Source organism: Microtus oregoni, unplaced genomic scaffold, assembly GCF_018167655.1.
Source record: "Microtus oregoni isolate MIOR12 unplaced genomic scaffold, Mior012 000012F_ref0000307, whole genome shotgun sequence".
NCBI lineage: Eukaryota > Metazoa > Chordata > Mammalia > Rodentia > Cricetidae > Microtus > Microtus oregoni.
Window position 1 is genome coordinate 21,923,751 of NW_024543071.1, and position 21,872 is coordinate 21,945,622.

At 38.1% G+C, this 21,872-nt stretch overlaps 1 protein-coding gene across 1 annotated transcript in view; it reads left to right on the forward strand.

Moving 5' to 3' along the window:
* LOC121453973 (cytochrome P450 2C25-like) overlaps positions 1-19,423 on the forward strand; it is a 36,965-nt gene extending 17,542 nt beyond the window's left edge. The window contains exons 4-9 of the mRNA XM_041661107.1: positions 1,827-1,987; positions 5,304-5,480; positions 9,675-9,816; positions 14,475-14,662; positions 17,889-18,030; positions 18,972-19,423. Of these exons, the coding sequence (XP_041517041.1) occupies positions 1,827-1,987; positions 5,304-5,480; positions 9,675-9,816; positions 14,475-14,662; positions 17,889-18,030; positions 18,972-19,153 (992 nt within the window). The 3' untranslated portion in view covers positions 19,154-19,423. The remainder of the gene's footprint in view (positions 1-1,826; positions 1,988-5,303; positions 5,481-9,674; positions 9,817-14,474; positions 14,663-17,888; positions 18,031-18,971) is intronic.
* Positions 19,424-21,872: the final 2,449 nt, after the last annotated feature.

A 21,872-nucleotide genomic window follows, 5' to 3' on the forward strand; every position in this document is an offset into this window, starting at 1 on the left:
TTTCCCCCAAATAAAATGAAAGGAAAGATTAAAAATCAAATTTAATCTGTGAACAGCATGTTTACACATAAGAAAAGTTCTTTCATCCTTCACTGTTTTTGACTTAAATAAATCATTTCCTGATAGCATATAATATAATCATGTTTTTATACCCTGGTATATGTACAGTAATATTAAGGAGCTTCATGTTATTCAAATGTTTAATAATTTATCCAGAACACTGTTTTTTATGTGATCCTTATGTGAGATTTAAATTTTGGATCTGCTTGGATGTAAAGTCTATTTATGATATGTTCAAAGTCATTTTACTATAGAAAAGCGATCAGAAGAAACTGACCTGAGAGCTGGAGAGATGCTTTATCACTTGAGAGAGAATGCTCCTTTGAAGAATCAGTAATGGGTTCCAAGTGCAGGTGTCAGGAAGCTCCATGAGATCTGACATGCTCTCCTAGCCTCCACAGATATCACACACACACACACACACACACACACACACACACCTGTAAATTCATGCACACAAATGAAAATAAGTCTAAAAAAGAAATTTTATTATGATTTTTGACCTGTAATATCATATGTGTATGTATGTTACACAAATTGTAAGCATTATATTGCATAGTAATCTAATAATGGTGATTTTGAGAGATGTTTATAAATCTATAAACTGCACTGTTTCTCAAATATGTTGTGTAGAGTTTGATTGAGCATAATCACTGTTTACTTCTTTTAAAAAATAAACATTATTGTTACTAATACTGTATATATTGTGGGCTTCATATTTCACAGGAGGGTAACATGTGTTTCGAACAAATCTTCCTACCATCACCTTTCTGGCCACCCCATTCCCATTTTTTTCTATTGTATCCTTCCCTGGGACTCTTTATTTTAATTAAAAAGATTGGTTTATTATGTGTATAAATGTTTGCCTGCATATACATGTGTGCACCACTTGTGTACCTGGTGCCAAAGAAATAAGAAAATTGTATTATATTCCTCTGGAACTGGGGTTGCAATAAGTTATGAGCCACGGGGAGGCTCCTCAGAACTGAACTTTGGTCCCCTAAAACAACAGAAAGTACTTTAAAAGCAGAGCTCTCTGTCTAGCACTGACCTTGTTATACTTTGTGTTTACTTTTCAAATGTTGTGTTTACTTTTTCTGGATAAGATTCCTTTTTTTAAATGATGAAATGAGAAAAGGGAAGTCTCTATCACTGTTCTCTTGTTGTCTCCCCTCTTGGAATTTAACTGTAATAAGAAAGTTTTCATTTTATTTAGTAATGCAAACAAATCCACATGAAAGTTGCTGTTCTTGAAATTACACATTATTCTCAAGTAACAAGGAAAAATTCTCCACACATTTTTTCTTCTAATACCAGAACTCACCTGCAGTGGGGTTCCTCCTTCCTAGGATCAATACTTGCTTCTTTGGTTTCCTCACTGTGGCTGCAGATATTTCAGGTGTACACTCTTCTACATTCATCTGAGTGGTATATGGAAACTAGACATTGTAGTAAGAAGCAGTTCTGTTCTGAACACTAGAAATTTTAGGTTTACAAAATCTTTTGTTTTCTTGCAAGTACCAGATAGTTTAAAGTGTAAACATTGCTATATCAGATATGGTCTGTTTTTCTTTAGCTACTGAGGATGAGGCCACCTCAAATTTAAGATTAAAGTGATACATTGATTCTACATATAATGAACGCTTAGCTGTTAAAAAAATTGTAGATAGGTATGGTTTACAACTTCTAAAGACTCCTTACATGTTCACAAAACCAAAACAATCTCTTTGTCCATTTTAATGGTATTTTTTTAATTGTTTGTTCAGGTTTATCGTGTGACCCCACGTTCATCTTGAGCTGTGCTCCATGTAATGTGATCTGCTCCACTGTTTTCCAGAATCGTTTTGATTATAAAGATCAGGATTTTCTTAACTTGAAGGAAAAAGTAAATGAGAATGTCAGGATTCTGAGCACCCCCTGGATGCAGGTGAAGTCAAGATCTTTTCCTCCTAAAATCATATTTTTGGTCTTTCATTATCAAAAATCAAATTCAATATGTACTGAGAATTGAGGTGGCCTGACAACATAGTTTTGAATAACAGATTATGGACAGAATATCAGGAAGGCCGGTCTATATCCTTTGTTATACAAATAGCAAAACTAAATGGCAGTTTCCAGATTGGTTCAAGGCTGCTAGTTTCGTACCCCTTGGTTTTCCACTTGATATCTAGAGAAGTTTTTGTATATTGCATTCATATCTGGAAGTGTGGCCAGTTGTTCACAGGACATTCTTCTATGCATAATTCTTATCTTTTTGACTATTAAACACATCCTTATCATATTACTAGGCAGGAATATTTTAGTTTAGAAAGAACATTCCATAAAAGGAGAAAGAATATTAATGACAATGAAATCTGACAGGAAACACTATTTCCAGTGGTTTCATGTGTCTGCTGGACACATTTGCCTTAGTTGTTGACAAATAGACAGGTTGAAATGTGAAGAGGAGTGTGGCCCACATACATCTTACCAGAGTTATCCTAGACTGAACTGGCATCTCCTGAACTCTCCACAAGAATGGCTGTATTCCAGACTGCCCAGTAAATCAAGACACCAGGCAGTCAGGCACTACTAAGGTGAGCAAATGTATGGTGTGGTATGGGAGAGACAGAAAAACAGTTCATGTTTTCTGGAGAGAGAGGCACACCTGAATAGGGGAAACAGTGAGGAGTGGGCTGAAGTGGGTGACTTGGTTGCTAACCAGGGCTATGGTGATGTCTGGGACTTGGCTGCCACCAAGATTCATGTCTGGGTACATGAACATGCTACAGCCTTGATCTGTGTTGATGTCCATAGCTCCTGAAACCACCTAAGGCAAAGAGGAAAGGGCTGTACAGGGTTGATTCTGTCACTCACTGTCTGAAACACTAGGAAGAAAATGGGTCCTGCACCTCCTCCTGGCAGCACAGTGGATCAGGTCCTGTTGATAGGAGTGTGGGTGAGCCAGGTCTAAGAAGCTGAGCTTGGCAATTTTACCCTGACTGTGCCTCATCTTCCCTATGGTACAATGGGTAGGGGAGATACGCTGCCATCTGCCTCTGGCAGAGGCGAGAGCTGTCTAGGAGGTCACAAGATTGGGAGAGTTGTCTTTGCCCCCACTACCTTCAGAGTTCAAGAGAGTGGAGCCAGTACATTGTTTGGGCAGCACAGTAGAGTCGACATTGTTTACAGGGGTATGGGCGAATCATCCCCGAAGGTCTGAGTGTGAGGGAGCTGTCTTCACTACTCATCTGTCAGGGGGTGGTATGGTTGGAGGAGAGATGTCCCCTTTATCATTATACCCTCACTGCTTCAGGCAGATGAGTGAGCTGACCCTTCCTGTTACCACCTGCAGCACTCATTGAAGCAGGCTGTGATTCTTGCCTGGGCAGCACAGTAGAGTGGACCCTGTTGTGAGCAGCACAGGTGAGCTGGCCCTGAGGTTGTGAGAGTGGAATAGCTGGCCACACCCACTAATCTGCTGTGTGGTGGGTGGTAAGGCCTAGGGAAAGATGTCCTCCTCCCCTTGCCACCGCCACCTGTTGTGTGCAAGAAACCTGACACTCCTCCTTACCAACCTCAGCACCTTCGAAAGCTGGTCCTGCATCTCCACAGGTAGTACAACAGAGCCGACTCTATTGCCCCTATTGACTGGGGTGCAGGGCTGCAGGTGTACCAACCTAGATAATGTGAGTATGTGAGATTTGGCTTCTCCCCTCATCTGTCTTATGAAAGTATGTGTGGAGGAAGGATTACCTCCCCTCCTTTGTTGCCTGTGGCAAGTTGCAGCGCTGATCCTGAGGTCATAATATTAGGAGAGTTGCCTCTGCCCCTTATTAGCTGCAGCACTTGGGAGATTGCCCCTGCAACTAGCCTGCGTAACAGAGTGGATCCTGCTGTGATAGTGTAAGTGTAGGAGAGCCAACTCAGAAGGTATGAAAGCAGCTCTTCCTTTATAAAGGCTGAACTAACCAGAGCAATGCCAGGGAGTTCATCCTAGTCATGAGGATAGGGAGAGAGATGGGGAACTGGCCAACAATGCAACTACCTAGGCTCGGATCTAGGGTCATGAGTTTGAGTTGATGCACCTCAACATCCATCCCAACTGTAATCTGTTGGAGAATATGGAGGAGCTGGTCCTACAGATTGAGGCTGCAAGATCGTCACAGGGCAGGGCAGCGGCAGGATATCTACAAAGTAAGGGCCCAGTATTGATAGTGTAGGAGAAAGCAGAGACCCCGAGACAGTCAATGACTCTGTGCAGTGAACACTTGCCAAGCAATGTTATATGGGTAAAAGGGTGTACTGCCTGACTCACTTTGTCACAATACAGCTTCCATGATAAAACTTTTTCTTTTTACTCTTAAATTTTATTCTGTTTTATTTTGGGGGGAGTTTAAGGACTGAAGGTGGATATGTGGGGTTATGGAAGTAGATGGGTTTGAGATGTATGGGGTGAGGGACACAAATAAATAAATAAATAGCAAGTTAAAAAAAGAATACCTGTGAGCATAGAGAAACCCCTAAAGGCTATGTCACACTTTTGCTTTCAAAGTCTCTTGGAGCCCCACCCACTTCTGATTATTTATTCCATGTCATGGTCTAGTTTATAAGAGTTAAATATGCATGTGCTACTTTTTTTCTATAAATCAAGTTGCATAACTCTTCACTACAGCCATCATCTAAAAAGTGTAAACGACAATTATTTACATAATTTCATACTTGAGACTTGCAGAGAATAAACGGTATAAACCATCAGTCAGTTCTCACAAATAGTCTTTATGTTAAAAAAGGATTCATACATGTTGAAATTTGATCATTATCTTTCATCATTCAGACAGGAATACCCTCCCACTCCAGGTCTCTCTGTTATCACAAAGAATTGCTATATGTATGAAATAAAACAACTCTTCCTTGTGCTGAACTTATTTTTCATTCATTTCTGAATCTACAAATCCATGTTGGTCTTGCTATATATTGTGGATATGTTTCCTTATTTAAAAAGTTCTTTGTCAAGGACTGGAGAGATGGTTTAGTGGTTAAGAGTGTGTGTTTATCTTCTAAAGGACCTAAGTCCAATTCTGAGCATCCATTTTAGATGGTCCAACACCACTAGCTTCAGGTGATCTGATATTTTTGGCCTCCAGTGTACCCACACACACATGCCACACACATGTACGCATGCATACATAACATATACACATCACATACATGACTAAAAGTAAAATAATATAGCTCAACAAAAAATTTCTCTGATTTTGTAGGTCTGCAATAATTTCCCTTCACTAATTGACTATTGTCCAGGAAGTCATCATACAGTATCAAAAATTTCTGAATATATTATAAGTTACCTTTTGGAAAGAATAAAAGAGCATCAGGAATCTTTGAATGTTGCAAACCCTCGGGACTTCATTGATTATTACCTGATTAAACTAAAGCAGGTAAAATATTAATATAAATTTATTTATTGTCTGAGTGTGTTGTGGTTTTTTGAATCCTGAAATGTTTGTCAGAGATGGTTTAAGTCATTATCATTTGAAAAACTGTTTTAGTATTTATTATGTGTTGGGATGCACCATATGGATACTGATAATATAAAGGGAATTTGTTAACTAGAACACATTGGCTCTGTTCTTTAAAAACTGTAGGGGAGAACAGTCATACAAAGGGCAGGTAATGTGGGAAAAATTCTAATCAAGTGAAAATAGCCAACTATCATGGCAGTGTGAATAGTTTCACCATAAATGTGCGTATTGTGTGGCTAGAATTCCTGCATGGCTAGTGAGTTAAAATAGATCTGGCCAAATTTTTACGTTAAAAGGATAGATAGAGGAGTTAGTTTCAGAAGGACTGAGTGATGTATAGAGAGGTATGTGGTGGAAAGAGAAGGTGTATGGAAAAATGAGACTTTGAGTACAAGTTCAATTTAATTTTCACCAAAGGGGTTGAGAATTGGTATCTATTGGGTATCCTGACAGCATGAACTGCATTGACATTGTGTAGTTTATTTAAAAGATAATTTTCCATTGAATTTTTTTGGAACTCAGAAAAAACACTTGACTCTAGATTATTGGGTTTGGTGTGGGCATTGATTCTATTCCACTGGTCTTATGTGTAGTAATACTTAGTAACCTGGCATCTGAGTGACCCGTTCTTGCTGGGTTTTCTAGACCAGACTATTTTTTCTAGTTTTTGCATTTTGTCTGACTTTTAGAGACAGGGTTTCTCTGTGTAACAGTCCTGGCTGTCCTCGAACTTGATTTGTAGGCCAGGCTAACATCAAGCTCACTGAGATCTGCCTGTCTCTGCTTCCCAAGTGCTGAGATTAAAAACATGCACCACCACTGCCTGGCTAGTTTGTAAAATATAGCTCACAGAATTAGTCCACTGAGTGTAAAGTGGTATCTCAGGATCCTAGCCACATATCACTTACATTATGTTGGTACCATATGTGGTTACAAAGTACTGCAACTTCCAGCTCCTTTTAGTTGGAAAGCAATTTCTTACCATGATAAAACACACTACACCACTACTGGTCAGTCCTTTCCGTTCACACCATGTTTAGCAGTTGTTAGTGTGGTTTCTGTATGTCCAGACTTGCCTACGATCAATGGATCATCTAAACTGGCTCAGTATATGTGGCATCTAATTTCTGTTTTCTTCCATTTGAATGAAATCTTGGACATTCATCTAAGTTCACCTTGTTTCACTACTTCCTACTTTTTTGCAGCAAACTTCATTTTCATGCATTAATAGCACAATGCACTCATTCCTAACTGATGGATATTTGTTTTATTTCAGCCTGAGGCTTCTCTAAGCTATATATATGAACATATATTGGCATCACTTCCTCTGACTATATCTCCAGGACTGGGGTTTCTGAGTCAAATAATAATATCTTTATTGTTTTCTTTTTTGAGAAGCTGCTTAAAAAGTTACATTAATACCATATTTCATATCTATATGGTCCACTATTTTCCAAATAGCTGGCGAAGTTGTCATTTTGAAATTTAATTATTAACAATTATAGTATGAAGTGGTACCTCAGGACTGATTTGATTTGTATCTCCTTAAACAGTGAGAATGGACATCTTTTAATGTGCTGTTTTGCCTTTTCATGTCTTCAGAGAATTTTAATTCTAAAATTTTTGCCCATTGGACTGCTTGCTGCATGGAGCTATACAATTATGTATTTATATAGGTAGAAACCTTTCCACATAAATGGCATAGAAACATATTTCCATCCTGTAGGTTGTCATTTGCATATTCTTAGTTATGTCTTGGATGCATTAACATTCTGTTATGGGTGAAGTCTTGTTTATCTAGGTTTTGATGTTTTGATCTGTAATCTATGAGTACAAATCATAAAGAATGAGGCTTATCCTTGTCCATGTTTCTTTACACTTCTAGCATCCTTCTTTCATGTAGGTATTCTGTTGTTCTGTCATCATCTGAAACAGTCTCTTCCTTTAGATGGAGCAGTCTTGGAACTCAGTTTAAAACATTGGCTGTAGGTGTTTAGGTTAACTCCTTGCTATCAAAGCTCTATTGGTATTGATATTGATTTGTGTGTCAATACTTCATTACACTCATTACTGTAGCTCTGCAATAAGATTAGTAAATAATCATTCTATGTTTGATACATTTTTGTTTTTATTTTTTGCAATATTTTTTTAATTCTTTGAGAATTTCACGAGATGTAATTTTAACATAATCCTCAACTTTGGTTACCCTCCTCTTTATCCTCTTAACTCTTCTCACCAAACTTTGTGATTTCTTTTTTCCCCTTTTCAGCATTGAGTCCAATGTCTGTTGTTCACCTAGCCTCAGGCCTGGCATGTAATCAAACTACTGGGGGGGGGGCACATTATTGTAGGAAATTTACTACCCCTTCCCATGAACTAATCATCTAGAATTGGGGGGTCATATTTCTCCCCATACTTTGTTGTATTTTTATCTGATGGAGCCTACACAGTTTTGGGCAGGCTATCACAGTCATTGTGAGTTCTCATGTTCACCTGTCCTTTTATGTCCAGAAAACACAGATTCCTTGATGTTATTGATCACAAATGAATCCTACATTTCTGCCCCCTCTTCCACAAAGATCCTTAATCCTTCTGGGGAGGAGTATGTTCTTGGTGCGGGACAATTGTCTATATTCTGTCAATTATATTTTAAATGACCCGTGGCCAGGCAGGAACTATAGAAAAGATAGTAAGACAAAGCAGAGGCAGGTCAACGAGAACAGGGAAATTCTGGGAAGAGGGAAGCTCCCTCTGCAGTCCTGTTTAGACACAGAAGCAAGATGTGACTATGCCACTGAAAAAGGTACCGACCCATATGGCCAACACAGATAAGAATAATGGGCTAATAATGTAAGTTAAAAGAGTTAATAAGAATCCTGAGCTAATGGGCCAATCACTTTATGATTAATGCAGACCTCTGTGTGATTTTTTTTTTGGATTTAACAACTGTGGGAATGGGTCAGGACTTAGGGGTAATCAAGACACAATGCTTTATTCTGTGTACATTGAACCATTGGGTATCTCTGTATTAATTGCTGTCTCCTGAAAGGAGAAGTTTTTCTGATCAAAAGTAAGAAATCTATGTTCTATGAATATATTAGTAAGTCATTAGGAATCATTTTAGCACTATTCCCAATAGTCTATTAGAGTAATAGTTTTGTCCACCAATTCTTAGACACATAGCAGTGACACATATGGGTCTCATGTAACATGGTGGCTCTTAGACCCAATCTGCGCTTATATCCAAAGAATATCAGCATAGGAAAAGGCACTTGTACATTTGTGTTTGTTTCCTGCTGTGTTTCTCAAAATAGCTGAGATAATCAATCCAGAAGTCATCAACGGATTGATGGGTGGATAGATAAGAATTGTGGGATACACATGCAAGGATATGTTACTTTTCAAAATAAGAGAAAATTTAGTAATTAATGCATTAAGATTGAATAGGTTTATTTAATTCAAGGACAAAAAATCTTATTACAGACCTATTTAGTTTAATAGAGAATGCTCAGCGATAGAATCAAATGTATTCCACTGTTCTTTACCATATTGAGAACACAGGACTTCAATTTTATGTATAAACCTGTATATATCCCCAAATTAGACCTATCTCACATTATTCCTCTTAAAGTTTGGAGAGGACAGAATACATAATGAATAAAATGTTTCCTTTATGTTTTTAAGGCATGAGTGTACAAAACCGTATACGTTTAAGTGCAGACAATCACATCATTGCAAGAGTTAGGCTAGTCAGGAATTTAGGGTGAAATAGAAATTTATGAAAACTTGTGCCACAGACTTTGAAATTATTTGTTAATTTCTTCTCTACTCTACATTTAAGTATCTTTGTTGGCAATAAAATAAAATAAAGATTTTTGTTGAAGTCCTATTATTAAAAAACTTGCTCATAAATAAAACATTATGCCATTAACTAGACCCAAAATCTATACGACTCAGTAAACTTCTATACAGTTAGAATAACCATTTGGAATGAATGTTACAGAGTTTTATTTAAATTTTACACTTCCAGTAAATTTGAAACTATAAAGTCATTGTAATTAGATGTTGTGATAAAGAATTTATCAGATCATTGCATCAAATTATTCATAGGCAAGCCACAATGAACAATCGGAATTTACACTTGAAAATCTGGCAACGACTGTATTTGATCTATTTGGTGCTGGGACAGAAACAACAAGCACAACACTGAGATACGCTTTACTGCTCCTGCTGAAGCACCCTGATGTCACAGGTGAGGACACAGGTGGTGACCACAGTGTTCTTATAAGATGGTAGAAAGACTCTGCTAGTGTCTGTGTGTTGTTTTTCTTAGAGAAGTCTCAGTCCTTCACCGTCTATGCCATTCACTGACTGTAGTAAACAGCATGACGAAGAGAAACAGACTGTAAGACAAACAATCAAATTCTAGTCAGTGTGTGAGATTTCTGGAGGTAAATCTGAAATAGGCATGACCAGCATACATTGTCCTTCAGATACATGTCCTTTTATTCTTAAGTCATGTTTTTAGGTCAGCTAAAATCTTCTAGATTTCTTCTTTCATTCTTATGAATCAAACTTTGGGAAGGAGAAAAGAAAATTCATCTCACTGAAACCTAGACTTTACTGAGTCTGGCTGGGATAATGTGCATTCTGAGAAGATTTCAAAATATTTAGATTCTCTAGTAAGATTTTTGATCGATGAAGAAAATGTAGATTAAGAAATTTTGTCAGTTAAGAAATCTATTTTCTTAAACTTTTGTTGAACAATAATCTTTTCAACTGTACCAATAATGTTTTCTTTCGCATTGCAGTTTAAAACAGATCCAGTAGTCCAACACATACAAAACACACCCTCCCTTCTGTGCCCAATACATGATAAAAGCCCAAACATGAATCATATTTTTTAGGATAGGAAGAGATAACAACAAGCAGCTAAGAATGCTTCACTAAATTACTAAAACATTACTATGAGGGAATAGAAAAATATAAAACAGGAAAGATGATCTTGAAACATAAATGTTAGATGAACATACATGAAGTAAGACACACAAGCTGTGGATATATATCTACGGACATGTAAAGATTCTGGTTCCAAAGCAATAGCAGCTTAAGAAGAGAACAAAGTTGAATATAGGATGCTGGACTTGTTGAAGTTCCCTTCCTATTCCCATTCAGCATGTTACACCCCTCCAGGAAAATAAAATTCTTAAAAGAAACTGAGTCTAAGAAGCCCTTTACCTGATACATTGATGAATGACAAAGGACTGAGCAATACATAGGGATGAAAGTGGAAGCTGACAGCATTTGAGTCCCCAAATTCTAGATCTTAGAGCCCTTTCTCTGCCTTGTTCCATGAATGTGAGCAGTGGCATCACTCATCCAGACAAAAGGAATAAATCAACACTCCTTATTTCATCAATATAATAGACAATATTTTCCATGTGTTTACCACTATGGATTGAAAACACCAATCCAAGACACAGACTCATGGTGTTTTCAGGACTGAACAGAAGCATGGAACCCTTCAGGGAAATACCTGAGTCACACATAAACTTTTCCCATTGAGACTAAACCAGAATTCTCAAAATCATCTGGCTTATTTTGTGTTTATAAAATAAAAGGCAGAAGAAACCTCTAGGTCAACCATTAGTTTTGTTCAATTTTTCATTTCTACATAAAATTTGAGGGATAATATTTTATCCTATTATCTGAAGTAAAGTAACAGGAAGTCATAAGATCCAGGAATCTGAATAGCACTTGTCAGAGGGTAAGAGTATCATAGAAGCTGTTGGGTACCACCCCTGGGAAGCTCCCAATTCAACATTTCCCATATGAGTGCTGTAGGTGTGAACATAAAGAGGGAATGAAAGGGAAACAACTGCAGTGTAGTGCTCTGTTAATTGAGAATATATTCCCAGCATTTCAAAGTATCTGCTAAAATTTCCAATAAAATTATAACTCAAAAAAGGAAAATTACAAACAAGTAAAATATAATCAGATATAAGAAGGCTGCTAAAATTCAAAATAATCATTCTTCTATGCTAATAAATAATATTTATGTAATTTTAATTAATCTAACAAAGAATATTGTTATTACAAAGTATTATAATTCAATCTGCTGTTTTTCCCTTTTAGTGAAAATGGATTTTTTTCACATAATATATCATGATTGTGGTTTCTTCTCCCTCTACTCCTTCCTGAAATTTCCACCTTCTTTCACACCCATATACCTTTTTTTCTGCTTCTCATTAGAAAACAAGCAGCCTTCTAAAGAATAATATATAAAATAATTGAATGTAATAGATATAATATGACAAACAAAAATAATACTTTAAAATTAGACAAAAGAAAGGGAAAGAACTCAAGAGAAGGCATAGGAAAGAGAAGCCATTTCTTTTGCATGCAAAGAATTCCACAATAACAATAAACTGGAAGCCATAATTTATTGCAAAGGACCTATACATACCTGTACAAGCTCTATTCATGCTGCCTTGGTCTCCACGAGTGCATATGTCCTTTGATTATTTTGATTTTAGAGAGCCTTTTATTGTTAATACCCTCCATCCCCTCTGATTTTTGTGCTCTTTCTGCCTCCTGTTCCACAGTGTACTCTGAGCACTGAGGGGAGGAGTTTAATGGAGACATTCCATTTAGGATAAGTATTCTGAGATCTTTCACTCTGTGCATAATGCCTGGTTGAGGGTCTCTGAACTTCTTGCTCTCTGCTGCAAGATCAATATTCTCTAAAATGACTGAGCAAGATGCTGATCAATGAGTAGAGCAGAATGTCATCAGGATTCATTTTATTGCTATAATTTTTGTTTTATGTTTTGTTGTTTATGATTTTTGTTTTAATACAGAAGTATTTGGTTTTACTATAGGTTTCAGTCTCCCATTGTGGCCACCCACGCAGTTTGAGGAATGGGTGTGATATCATGGAGTGAGTCATAAGTCATATAAGTTCTTGGTTGGTTTTGTGCCACTATTGCCCTCGCATATGTAGGAGGCAAGACACCATTGTTGACTAAAGACTTTGTGGCTGGGTTGGTGTTTGTTTCTCTTTTGACAGTAAGCAGAGCATATTCCTCTACCAAAGATCCTGGAATATATGGGTGAAGTTTCCTTGTAAACATTGACTTGACTTCTCAATGTCCCAGAGTTTTGTACAATGAGACCTTGCTGTCAGTTTTGGAGAGCAACCTATGTCTTGACAATAGCCTGGGTTGTTTGGAGATTTTCTGGGAACTCCTTTGATCAAAACTCAATTAGATGTAACCTAATGCTGGTGTTAGAAGTTTCATTTGGTGAAAAGTGTTGTTTAGTTGGGACTCTACCTTACCTTCATATTATTTGGCTATTTCATTAGATCACCTTTGTATATGTTTCATATATATATATATATATATATATATATATATATATATGTATAGATATATGAAGTTCCTGCTGTATTAAGATTCCATACATTCCCTCAAATGATGCTGAAGTTTACATGTCTCTACCTGTATTTCAACATACATGCCCCGTCTCTTCACCACTTAAGACCTTGATTTGAGCACCACACCCAGTACATCCATAAACATTTATTCTATCTCTCTTCCTAACAAGGTCTTTCTGTCCTTCATAGTTCCATACCTAACCTCAGTGGTTCTACAGGTTGTAGCTTGGTTATTATTGATTTAAGAGTAATGTCCAAGTTTAAGTGAATATAAATAATTGTCCTTGTGTGGTGTGGGAAATTCTTCTGTATATATGTGACTTTATTGGTTAATGAATAAAGAAGCTGTTTTGTCCCTGTGACAGGGTAGAATAGAGCTAGGCAGAGAAGACTTAACTGAATACTGGAAGGAAGAAGGTAGAGTCAGGGACATGCCGTGTAGCCCCACCACAATGGACAGAAAATTGCCGGTAAGCCACAGCCATGTGGTAATACACAGATGAATGAAATGGGTTAAGGTAAGATGTAAGTGCTAACCAATAAGAAGCTAGAGCTAATAGGCCAAGTAGTGATTTAATTAATACAATTTCTGTGTGATTATTTTGGAGTTGAGCAGCTGTGCAATTATTTCAGGGAACAAACTAACAGCCTCCTACAACAAATTCAAACTCCAATATGTGCTAGTTAAATCCACATAAAAACTGAGAGGGCATGCAAAGGAATTCTAGACACTAAAATCAAAGTTTACCTGCATTTTTTTCCGGATTGGCTCTGCTTGCTGGCAGCATGCCACAGCTTCTTTAAGAGAGTCTTCCTGATTCAGTGGTTGTAAAAGAAAAATAAAAGGCAGTTTTGAAATGGCGGCTTCCTGGGTCATGCTGCCAGCAGAAACTCTGACTCTTTCAGGAGGCCCTGATATGGAGCATTTAAATGGGGTTTGTGAACAGAGTGATACAACTTGCTTAATAGCATCACAGACCTACTGCAACCTGACCCAAGATCTGGGGTTGAAAGAATGGCTCTCAGAGGCAATGAATGGATCTCTGACATGCTGGACTGGGCAGAGACAAAAGGCAAAACAGCATTAGTCCTAATAATGGTGCTTAACATTTTAAGAGGCACTCCTGAACAAAAAAAGTATTTGAGATATATAATAAGACATATTCAGACATAAAAGACTTCCAAAAATTATATTGTTTTATGATATTTTTAATTACTTACAGTTTATTTATTGTTACAGCTACTAAGTAATAAATATATCCTGATCTATCCTAATATCTGTAGAGGATAGTGATATAAATCCACAACACAGCATTTCTGTATAAATATATGTTTAAATACATTTATCTATGAATGAAAAACGCACATTTACACTTATTTTGGAATATTCACATAGTGCTGTATATGGCCTGACATTGTGCCAAAAATGTTATTTTTCTCCTGTTTTCCCTTTTGTCACTCTGACCATATAGCTAAAGTCCAGGAAGAGATTCACCGTGTGGTTGGCAGAAACCGCAGCCCCTGCATGCAGGACAGGAGCCACATGCCCTATACAGATGCCGTGATTCATGAGGTCCAGAGATTCATCAACCTCATCCCCATCAACCTGCCCCATGCAGTGACCTGCGACATTAAATTCAGGAACTACATCATCCCCAAGGTGAGCTTGTCTCTTCTCTGCTGCACCTCTGTGCTCTTGATGCTCACAGGTTCACAGTGTTGTTACAGTCCTCTGAGTTATCTGGTGCTGCTGATGGCTTATACTGCCTCACGGTGAGAGGGGCAGCTCTACCGCAGGTGCAGCTAGAACTGGTAATGACACTTCCACATTTGCTCTCTTCCGAATACTGTTCCGCAAAGTTTAGGCATCTCTGTTTGAAGGTCCACATTCTGTCAATTTTCCAAAAGTCCTTTCTGACTTTTTTTATTTTTTTATTAAAAAATTTCCGCCGCCTCCTCCTCCCCCCACTCCCCTCTTTCCCCACTCCATTCCCCCTCCCTCTTCAGTCCAAAGAGCTGTCAGGCTTCCCTGCCCTGTGGAAAGTCCAAGGTCCTCCCCCCTTCATCCTGGTCTAGGAAGGTGAGCATCCAAACAGCCTAGGCTCCCACAAAGCTAGTACATGCAGTAGGATCAAAACCCAGTGCCATTGTCCTTGGCTTCTCATCAGTCCTCATTGTCCGCCACGTTCAGAGAGTCCGGTTTGATCCCATGCTTTTTCAGTCCCAGTCCAGCTGGCCTTGGTGAGCTCCCAATAGATCAGCACCACAGTCTCAGTGGATGGGCGCACCCCTCGCGGTCCTGACTTCCTTGCTCATGTTCTCCCTCCTTCTTCTCCTCATTGGGACCTTGGAAGCTCAGTCCAGTGCTCCAGTGTGGGTCTCTGTCTCTATCTCCATCCAACGCCAGATGAAGGTTCTATGGTAATATGCAAGATATTCATCAGTATGGCTATAGGATAAGGCCATTCCAGGCTCCCTCTCTTCAGCTGCCCAAGGAACTAGCTGGGGACATCTCTATAGACACCTGGGAACCCCTCTAGAGTCAAGACTCTTGCCAACCCTAAAATGGCTCCCTTAATTAAGATATGTACTTCCCTGCTCCCATATCCACCCTTCCTCCATCCCATTCCCCCAAGCTCTCCCCATCCTCCCCTTCTCACTTTTGTTTCCCCATCTCCCCTTGCCCCCATCACACCCCACCCCCAAGTTCCCAATTTTTGCCCGGCAATCTTGTTTACTTCCAATAACAAATTTGAGGAAGAAAAACTATGAAGAGAATTTTCTTAAACTAGAAGTCATAAGCAATGTGTAGTGGAGAAATCCATTATAAATATGTGTTTATACCATATACAGTCGGTGATCAAAAGTATACAATACATAGAACCATAAAATGAGCATAAAGAACAATTTTGAAAATAATGTACAGACTTTTGTGAATAAAATTCATCTCAAAGTGAAAATCAGTGTCCCTGGGCCATACTCAAACATAATTGGCTCCACAGTAAAGTAGCTCATATTCCATTCTCTTCATAGTTTTTCTTCCTCAAATTTGATAGAATTTTTACATTAAAACCAAGCTTTTGGCTTAAAAAGGAGTTTAAATTGATTCCTGATGTCATTATGTTTGTACTTATTTCATTTCTGTGGCCAATTATTGCTATTTTGAAGACATCACAAATTGCAGATGAAAAATGTAGAATTTTTATAGTAGTAATTTCTTTCAGAAAGTATGACATTGGTCCTCCTGGGATTCTTCTCTTTTGCGGGGAGGGTGGAGTGGGGCAAAACGATTTTGGTAAGGTTCCAGTTACTAACATCATGTGCTGATAATAGAACTTACTTCTCTAATTGACAGTAGGTTTTCTGTATCATAACAGACTTAGTATATGGGTTAGTGTATCTGTTTGGCTAAGGGACATTCTCAAGGTAAGATTGTTGATGTCTATGGTTAATATACAGAACTTAGTTATGTTTATATACTTAGAGCTAACTAACTAATAAGTATAACAAAGGTCAAAATAGGAATGGCACATTTACTCATATCTTTCTTGGGTTTAAAGCCTAGTTTGAGGTGAGTGTTGTATCAGCTAAACTTATACTCCATCATCCCTCTCCTTCAGGTTCATGACACGACAGGTTTCTTTGTGATGTAGTCAAGTAGAATATTCTATTGTTCTACTTTATGAAACAACCAAGTTGATTCTTCATTCTGAGAAACAGGATAAATGATTTCATAGATGAGAATAGAGCCACTGATCTCATCAAAACAAATAGGATAAGAAGGAACCAATGATCTTTGCCATATTCTGGCAGATTTTAGCCTTTCTAGGCCAAGAAGATTGTGCTGCCCCTTCAGAAACTCTCTTGTAGCAGAGAAGCAGTCACAGGCAACATGTAAACAAATGATTATGAATATCATTCATATCAATGTTCAATGCCTATTGATATTAGAACTTAATTTTCACATAATTTACATATATCAATAATGGTCTTTTTAGTTTTAAATTTTTAGACATATTTAGATAAACTGCTTTCTCATATGTGTTGGCAGCCTTGAAAAAGATTGTAGACCACATTTCTAGAAAGTGTAAAATGATATGAGGTTTGTTTTTGTCCTAGTTAAAGAGAACTTGCCTGCACCAGCTCCCAGCAATTTCTGTGTCTTCAGAAGTTTTATTGCTTTAGCTGTCACCAGATCATCTTACCTCCATCATACATTGTTTTATTTTATTGTCTCCCTCTTCTCCCCATTCCATTCCTCTTTTTTTTCTCCCAAATAATCCTCATCTTGCATTTCTGACACACACACATATATATTTATGCATATATATGTATGCATTTCTATATTTATGTTTGTACATTCACATAGACAGATTATATATAACACTGAACACATATACTTCTGCACATAGCACTGCATTTTCTTTCTTATAATATAAATACAAATATAGATTCTATGAGAGAAAAGGAGTGCCGTTTGTCTTTCTAAATCGTCCTTTTTGTACTTAATGAATGGTCTCCTATTCTGTTCAAAACACTCAATGAATTTTTCTACTTATAACCTGATTCACATGAAGGGTATGTAGACATATGTGATGAAGTAGAGCAGTCGGTGTTCAGAGAAGCATGAGTTCAATCTAAAGGAAAGGGAGAAGAGACTCAGAAATTTTAGTCCAAGTACTCATGTGAACATCATTGAAGTCACATCAGCTACAACACTGTGACTGACTTCCTCCCTGCTGCTTACTGTTCTGCCTGTTGAAATGTCCCACTGTTCTTTGTACTTCATCCCAACTATGGAGCAGAAGGTGAACCCAGATATTTTCCTGATTTGTCTTAGCTCTATGATTTCTTTTAACTTTATTTGTTTCTGTGTGTTGTTACAGGGAACAACGGTAATAACATCACTGACATCAGTGCTGAATGACAGCAAGGAATTCATTAACCCAGAGATATTTGACCCTGGCCACTTTCTAGATAAAAATGGAAACTTTAAGAAAAGTGACTACTTCGTGCCATTTTCAACAGGTAATAGAAATTCATTTCCATGGATGCAGGGACACGAGGATCTGTAGCGACTTATCTAGTGGCTCCTTACTGGCCAAAGATCAGGAGTATGACTTTCGTATTTATGTGTGTCATGATAAAGAGATTTCTTCTTTGTCAGGTTATGAAAGTGAGGCTTTAATTGTTAATCCACTGCTCAAAACTCAGAAAGCTGGAGTACAGTGTGTTTGTATTCTTCCTTTAGCTACATCACAGAAATACCAAAGAAAGCAAAGGCCATTTACACTTTACTCACCGTGAAAATGGAGACGTCATAATTTACATTCAGGTCTTCTTTGCTGTGTTACTCACCTCCATACTCAACTATGTAATTACAAGTCTCCGCAATACCAAAAATTACTGAAACATCCCAAATGCACTTGGTAAACACACAAATGAATAATGCTTCTTAAATTTCAGTTAAAGTAGGCCAATGAGAAAGACTCCCAGATCTCTAGGTTATTGGGGGATATCAGTACATTTATCTTTCCAACTTGATATCTTAGTGCAAAAAATGGAACACCATTCTAATAAATGATTCCCTAGTTGCCTCAAAATTCATGGGTTGTGGAGAATCATAAGAAGAAATCACTTATCATTAATAGAATTTCATGAAGAGATCAGAGAGTTATTTGTGTTAACACAAAATTCCTCCTCAGTCTCCTAGGCAGCCTGATTATAGATGTGAATAACTATAACTAGTTAAAAAGTATTTTTGAACAATGTATTTCTTAATAGTATAGGTTATCTGAGAAACAATTATGTTCCACATTTTTCTATTTGCCAAATTAATTGTTCTTTCATGCAGCCAAACGTCTATCCATCCACCTAAAATTTACCCTCCATTCATTGTCTCAGTTGCAAATGCAGCGATTCTCAAATTTACAAATGAGCATAGTAATCTTTGATTTCATTCCCCCTAGGAAAACGGATTTGTGCAGGAGAGGGCCTGGCACGAATGGAGCTGTTTCTATTCATCACCACCATTTTACAGAACTTTAAGCTGAAATCGCTGGTTAATACTGAGGATATTGACACAACCCCGGTGCTCAATGGATTTGCCTCTGTGCCACCCCAATACCAGCTCTGCTTTATTCCTATCTAAAAATGAGAAGATTGCCTAGCCCAAGCTGCATTGTTTTCTGTAATTCTCCTCTAGATCATTATTCACCTCCTTCCCCATCTTGGACAAGATGTCCTTCCCTCCTCTCATGTATTCCCATTCTGTACCCAGGAAACACCTGTTAACTATTTTGCAACTTGTTGAATCACAGTAGAAATACATTGTTATATTCTGTTCTCTACAACTGTGTTATTATTCCTTTTGCTAATGTGTATTTGGTCTTTAATTAAAATAGAACTTTACTGCAAATCATGTAATAAGAGAATCCATGGTCATTTTCTTCTGTATGTTTTCAGTAATAAATAAGTTTGATTTGTGCACCTGCTTTTAGACAGTTTAGGTAAGAAGCAAAATAAAATAAGAGTATCCTACACATCATGTTGGTCCACATATCATGAAGCATAGAGAATGTAAGAGTGAGTGCTTGCCCATTAATCCTGAAGACATGGTGGTGTGTTCTTGTTGTACCAACACTGGGTAAACAGAACAAGAGATCCTGGGAGCTTGCTAGACATCCAATCCAGCCTAATTAGTGAGCCTTGTTCCCAAGTGTTATGCCCTGTCTCTGAAAACAAACTTGTCAGCTCCCGAGAAACAACATACAAGGTTCATTTCTGACATCCACATATGTATGTGTACATGTATAGACATTCTCTTACATATAGGCACTTGATTATGCTCACATTCACATAACCACATACATACAAGAAATACAGAGTATGAAGAGGAAGGTGATACAATGCTCTTTGGCTGAACATCACTTAGACTCACTGGAAGTATTTGTATTTAAAACAAATAACCAGTGTCCAAGAGTAGCTCCAGTTAGAGGATAAGTCACAGGGAGGGGTGCAATTGCAGGGTCAGGTCATGCCTTGCTTTGCAGATAGTGTCAATAAAAGATAAATGTTTAAACACACTTTTGCCTTGATGTTCTTAGGTTAGAATTGAGCATGCGTTTTTTTTTTCTCTATTGTTAACCATGAGTTCTATATGCATCACTTCCCTTCCCCAAAAAATAATAGTCCCAGGAGGAATCAAATTTCTGTAATTTCTAGATGAATTATTCCCTTCCCACTGCATTACAAGTAATCTAATGAGAAGTGTCATTACTGATTATCCCTTCTCTAACTTAATCTTAGATTAGTCAGTTTGTCTGGAATTGTTAATTCCTACCTTGGGTTCTACTGCAGATTTACATTAGTGCACAAGCACACATTCACAATGTTATTTGATCTATAATACAGATTGTTGTGCTACAAAATGTGACTTTTGGTTAAAGTGGGTCAACGTACTAATATTTTTACGTTTATGTATTTTCCTAGTTTCCTAAGAACACTTTACACCACTATTCTCAGGCCTTTAAACCTGCATTCAGACTTGCAACCTGTTTTCCTGAGTATTTGTGTTGCAGTCAGATTACATAGGAAATTATCAGTTATAAGATCGTGTGTAGCAATTGCTTTAATAAATTAATTCTCATTCATCTATTACCTTTATGCCTCTCTATCATCCCCCTCTCATATATGTATGCATTTTGTCTCTCCTTCCTCTGTCTATCAACTTCTGCTTCTGCTTCTTTTTTTTTAATTTTTAAATTTTTTTATTGAAAAAAAATTTCCGCCTCCTCCCAGCCTCCCACTCCTCTCCTCCTCCCCCCCACTCCTCTCCCCCTCCCTCTCCAGTCTGAAGAGCAGTCAGGGTTCCCTGCCCCGTTGTAAGTCCAAAGTCCTCCCCCCTCCATCCTGGTCTAGGAAGATGAACATCCAAACTGGCTAGGCTCCCACAAAGCCAGAAAATGAAGTAGGATCAAAACCCAGTGCAATTGTCCTTGGCTTCTCATCAGCACTCATTGTCCACCATATTCAGAGAGTCTGGTTTTATCCCATGCTTTTTCAGTCACAGTCCAGCTGGCCTTGGTGAGCGCCCAAAGGATCAGCCCCACTGTCTCCGTGGGTGGGTGCACCCCTTGTGGTCCTGACTTCTTTGCTCATGTTCTCCCTCCTTCTGCTCCTCATTGGGACCTTGGGAGCTTAGTCCGGTGCTCCAGTGTGGGTCTCTGTCTCTATCTCCATCCATCGCCAGATGAAGGTTCTATGGTGATATGCAAGATATTCATCAGTATGGCTACAGGATAGGATCATTTCAGGTTCCCTATCCTCAGTTGCTCTGTGTCCCCCTGTGTGCTGAGATTACCAAGAAACTGCCTTGGCCTGTTGATAGGGCAGAACTTAGGTAGGCAAGGAGGGTTGTACTGAATGCTGGGAGAAAGTAAGGCAAAGTCAGAGAGATGCCATGGAGCTGCCGCCAGAGTCAGACATGCCAAATCTTTGCCGGTAAACCACTGCCATGTTGCATTTACAGATTAATAGAAATGGGCTAAATTTTTTTCTTTTCTTTTTTCTTTTTCTTTTTCTTTTTTTTTTTTTTTTTTTTTTTTTTGAGACAAGGTTTCTCTGTAGCTTTGGTGCCTGTCCCAGATCTAGCTCTTGTAGACCAGGCTGGCCTCGAACTCACAGAAATCTGCCTGCCTCTGCCTCCCGAGTGCTGGGATTAAAGGCATGCACCACCACCACTCAGTGAAATGGGTTAAATTAATATGAGAGTTAGCCAATAAGAAACGAGCTAATTGGTCAGGCAGTGATTTAAATAATATGGTTTCTGTGTGATTTAGTTGGTTCCAGGCCTCTGGGACAAAAAAGCT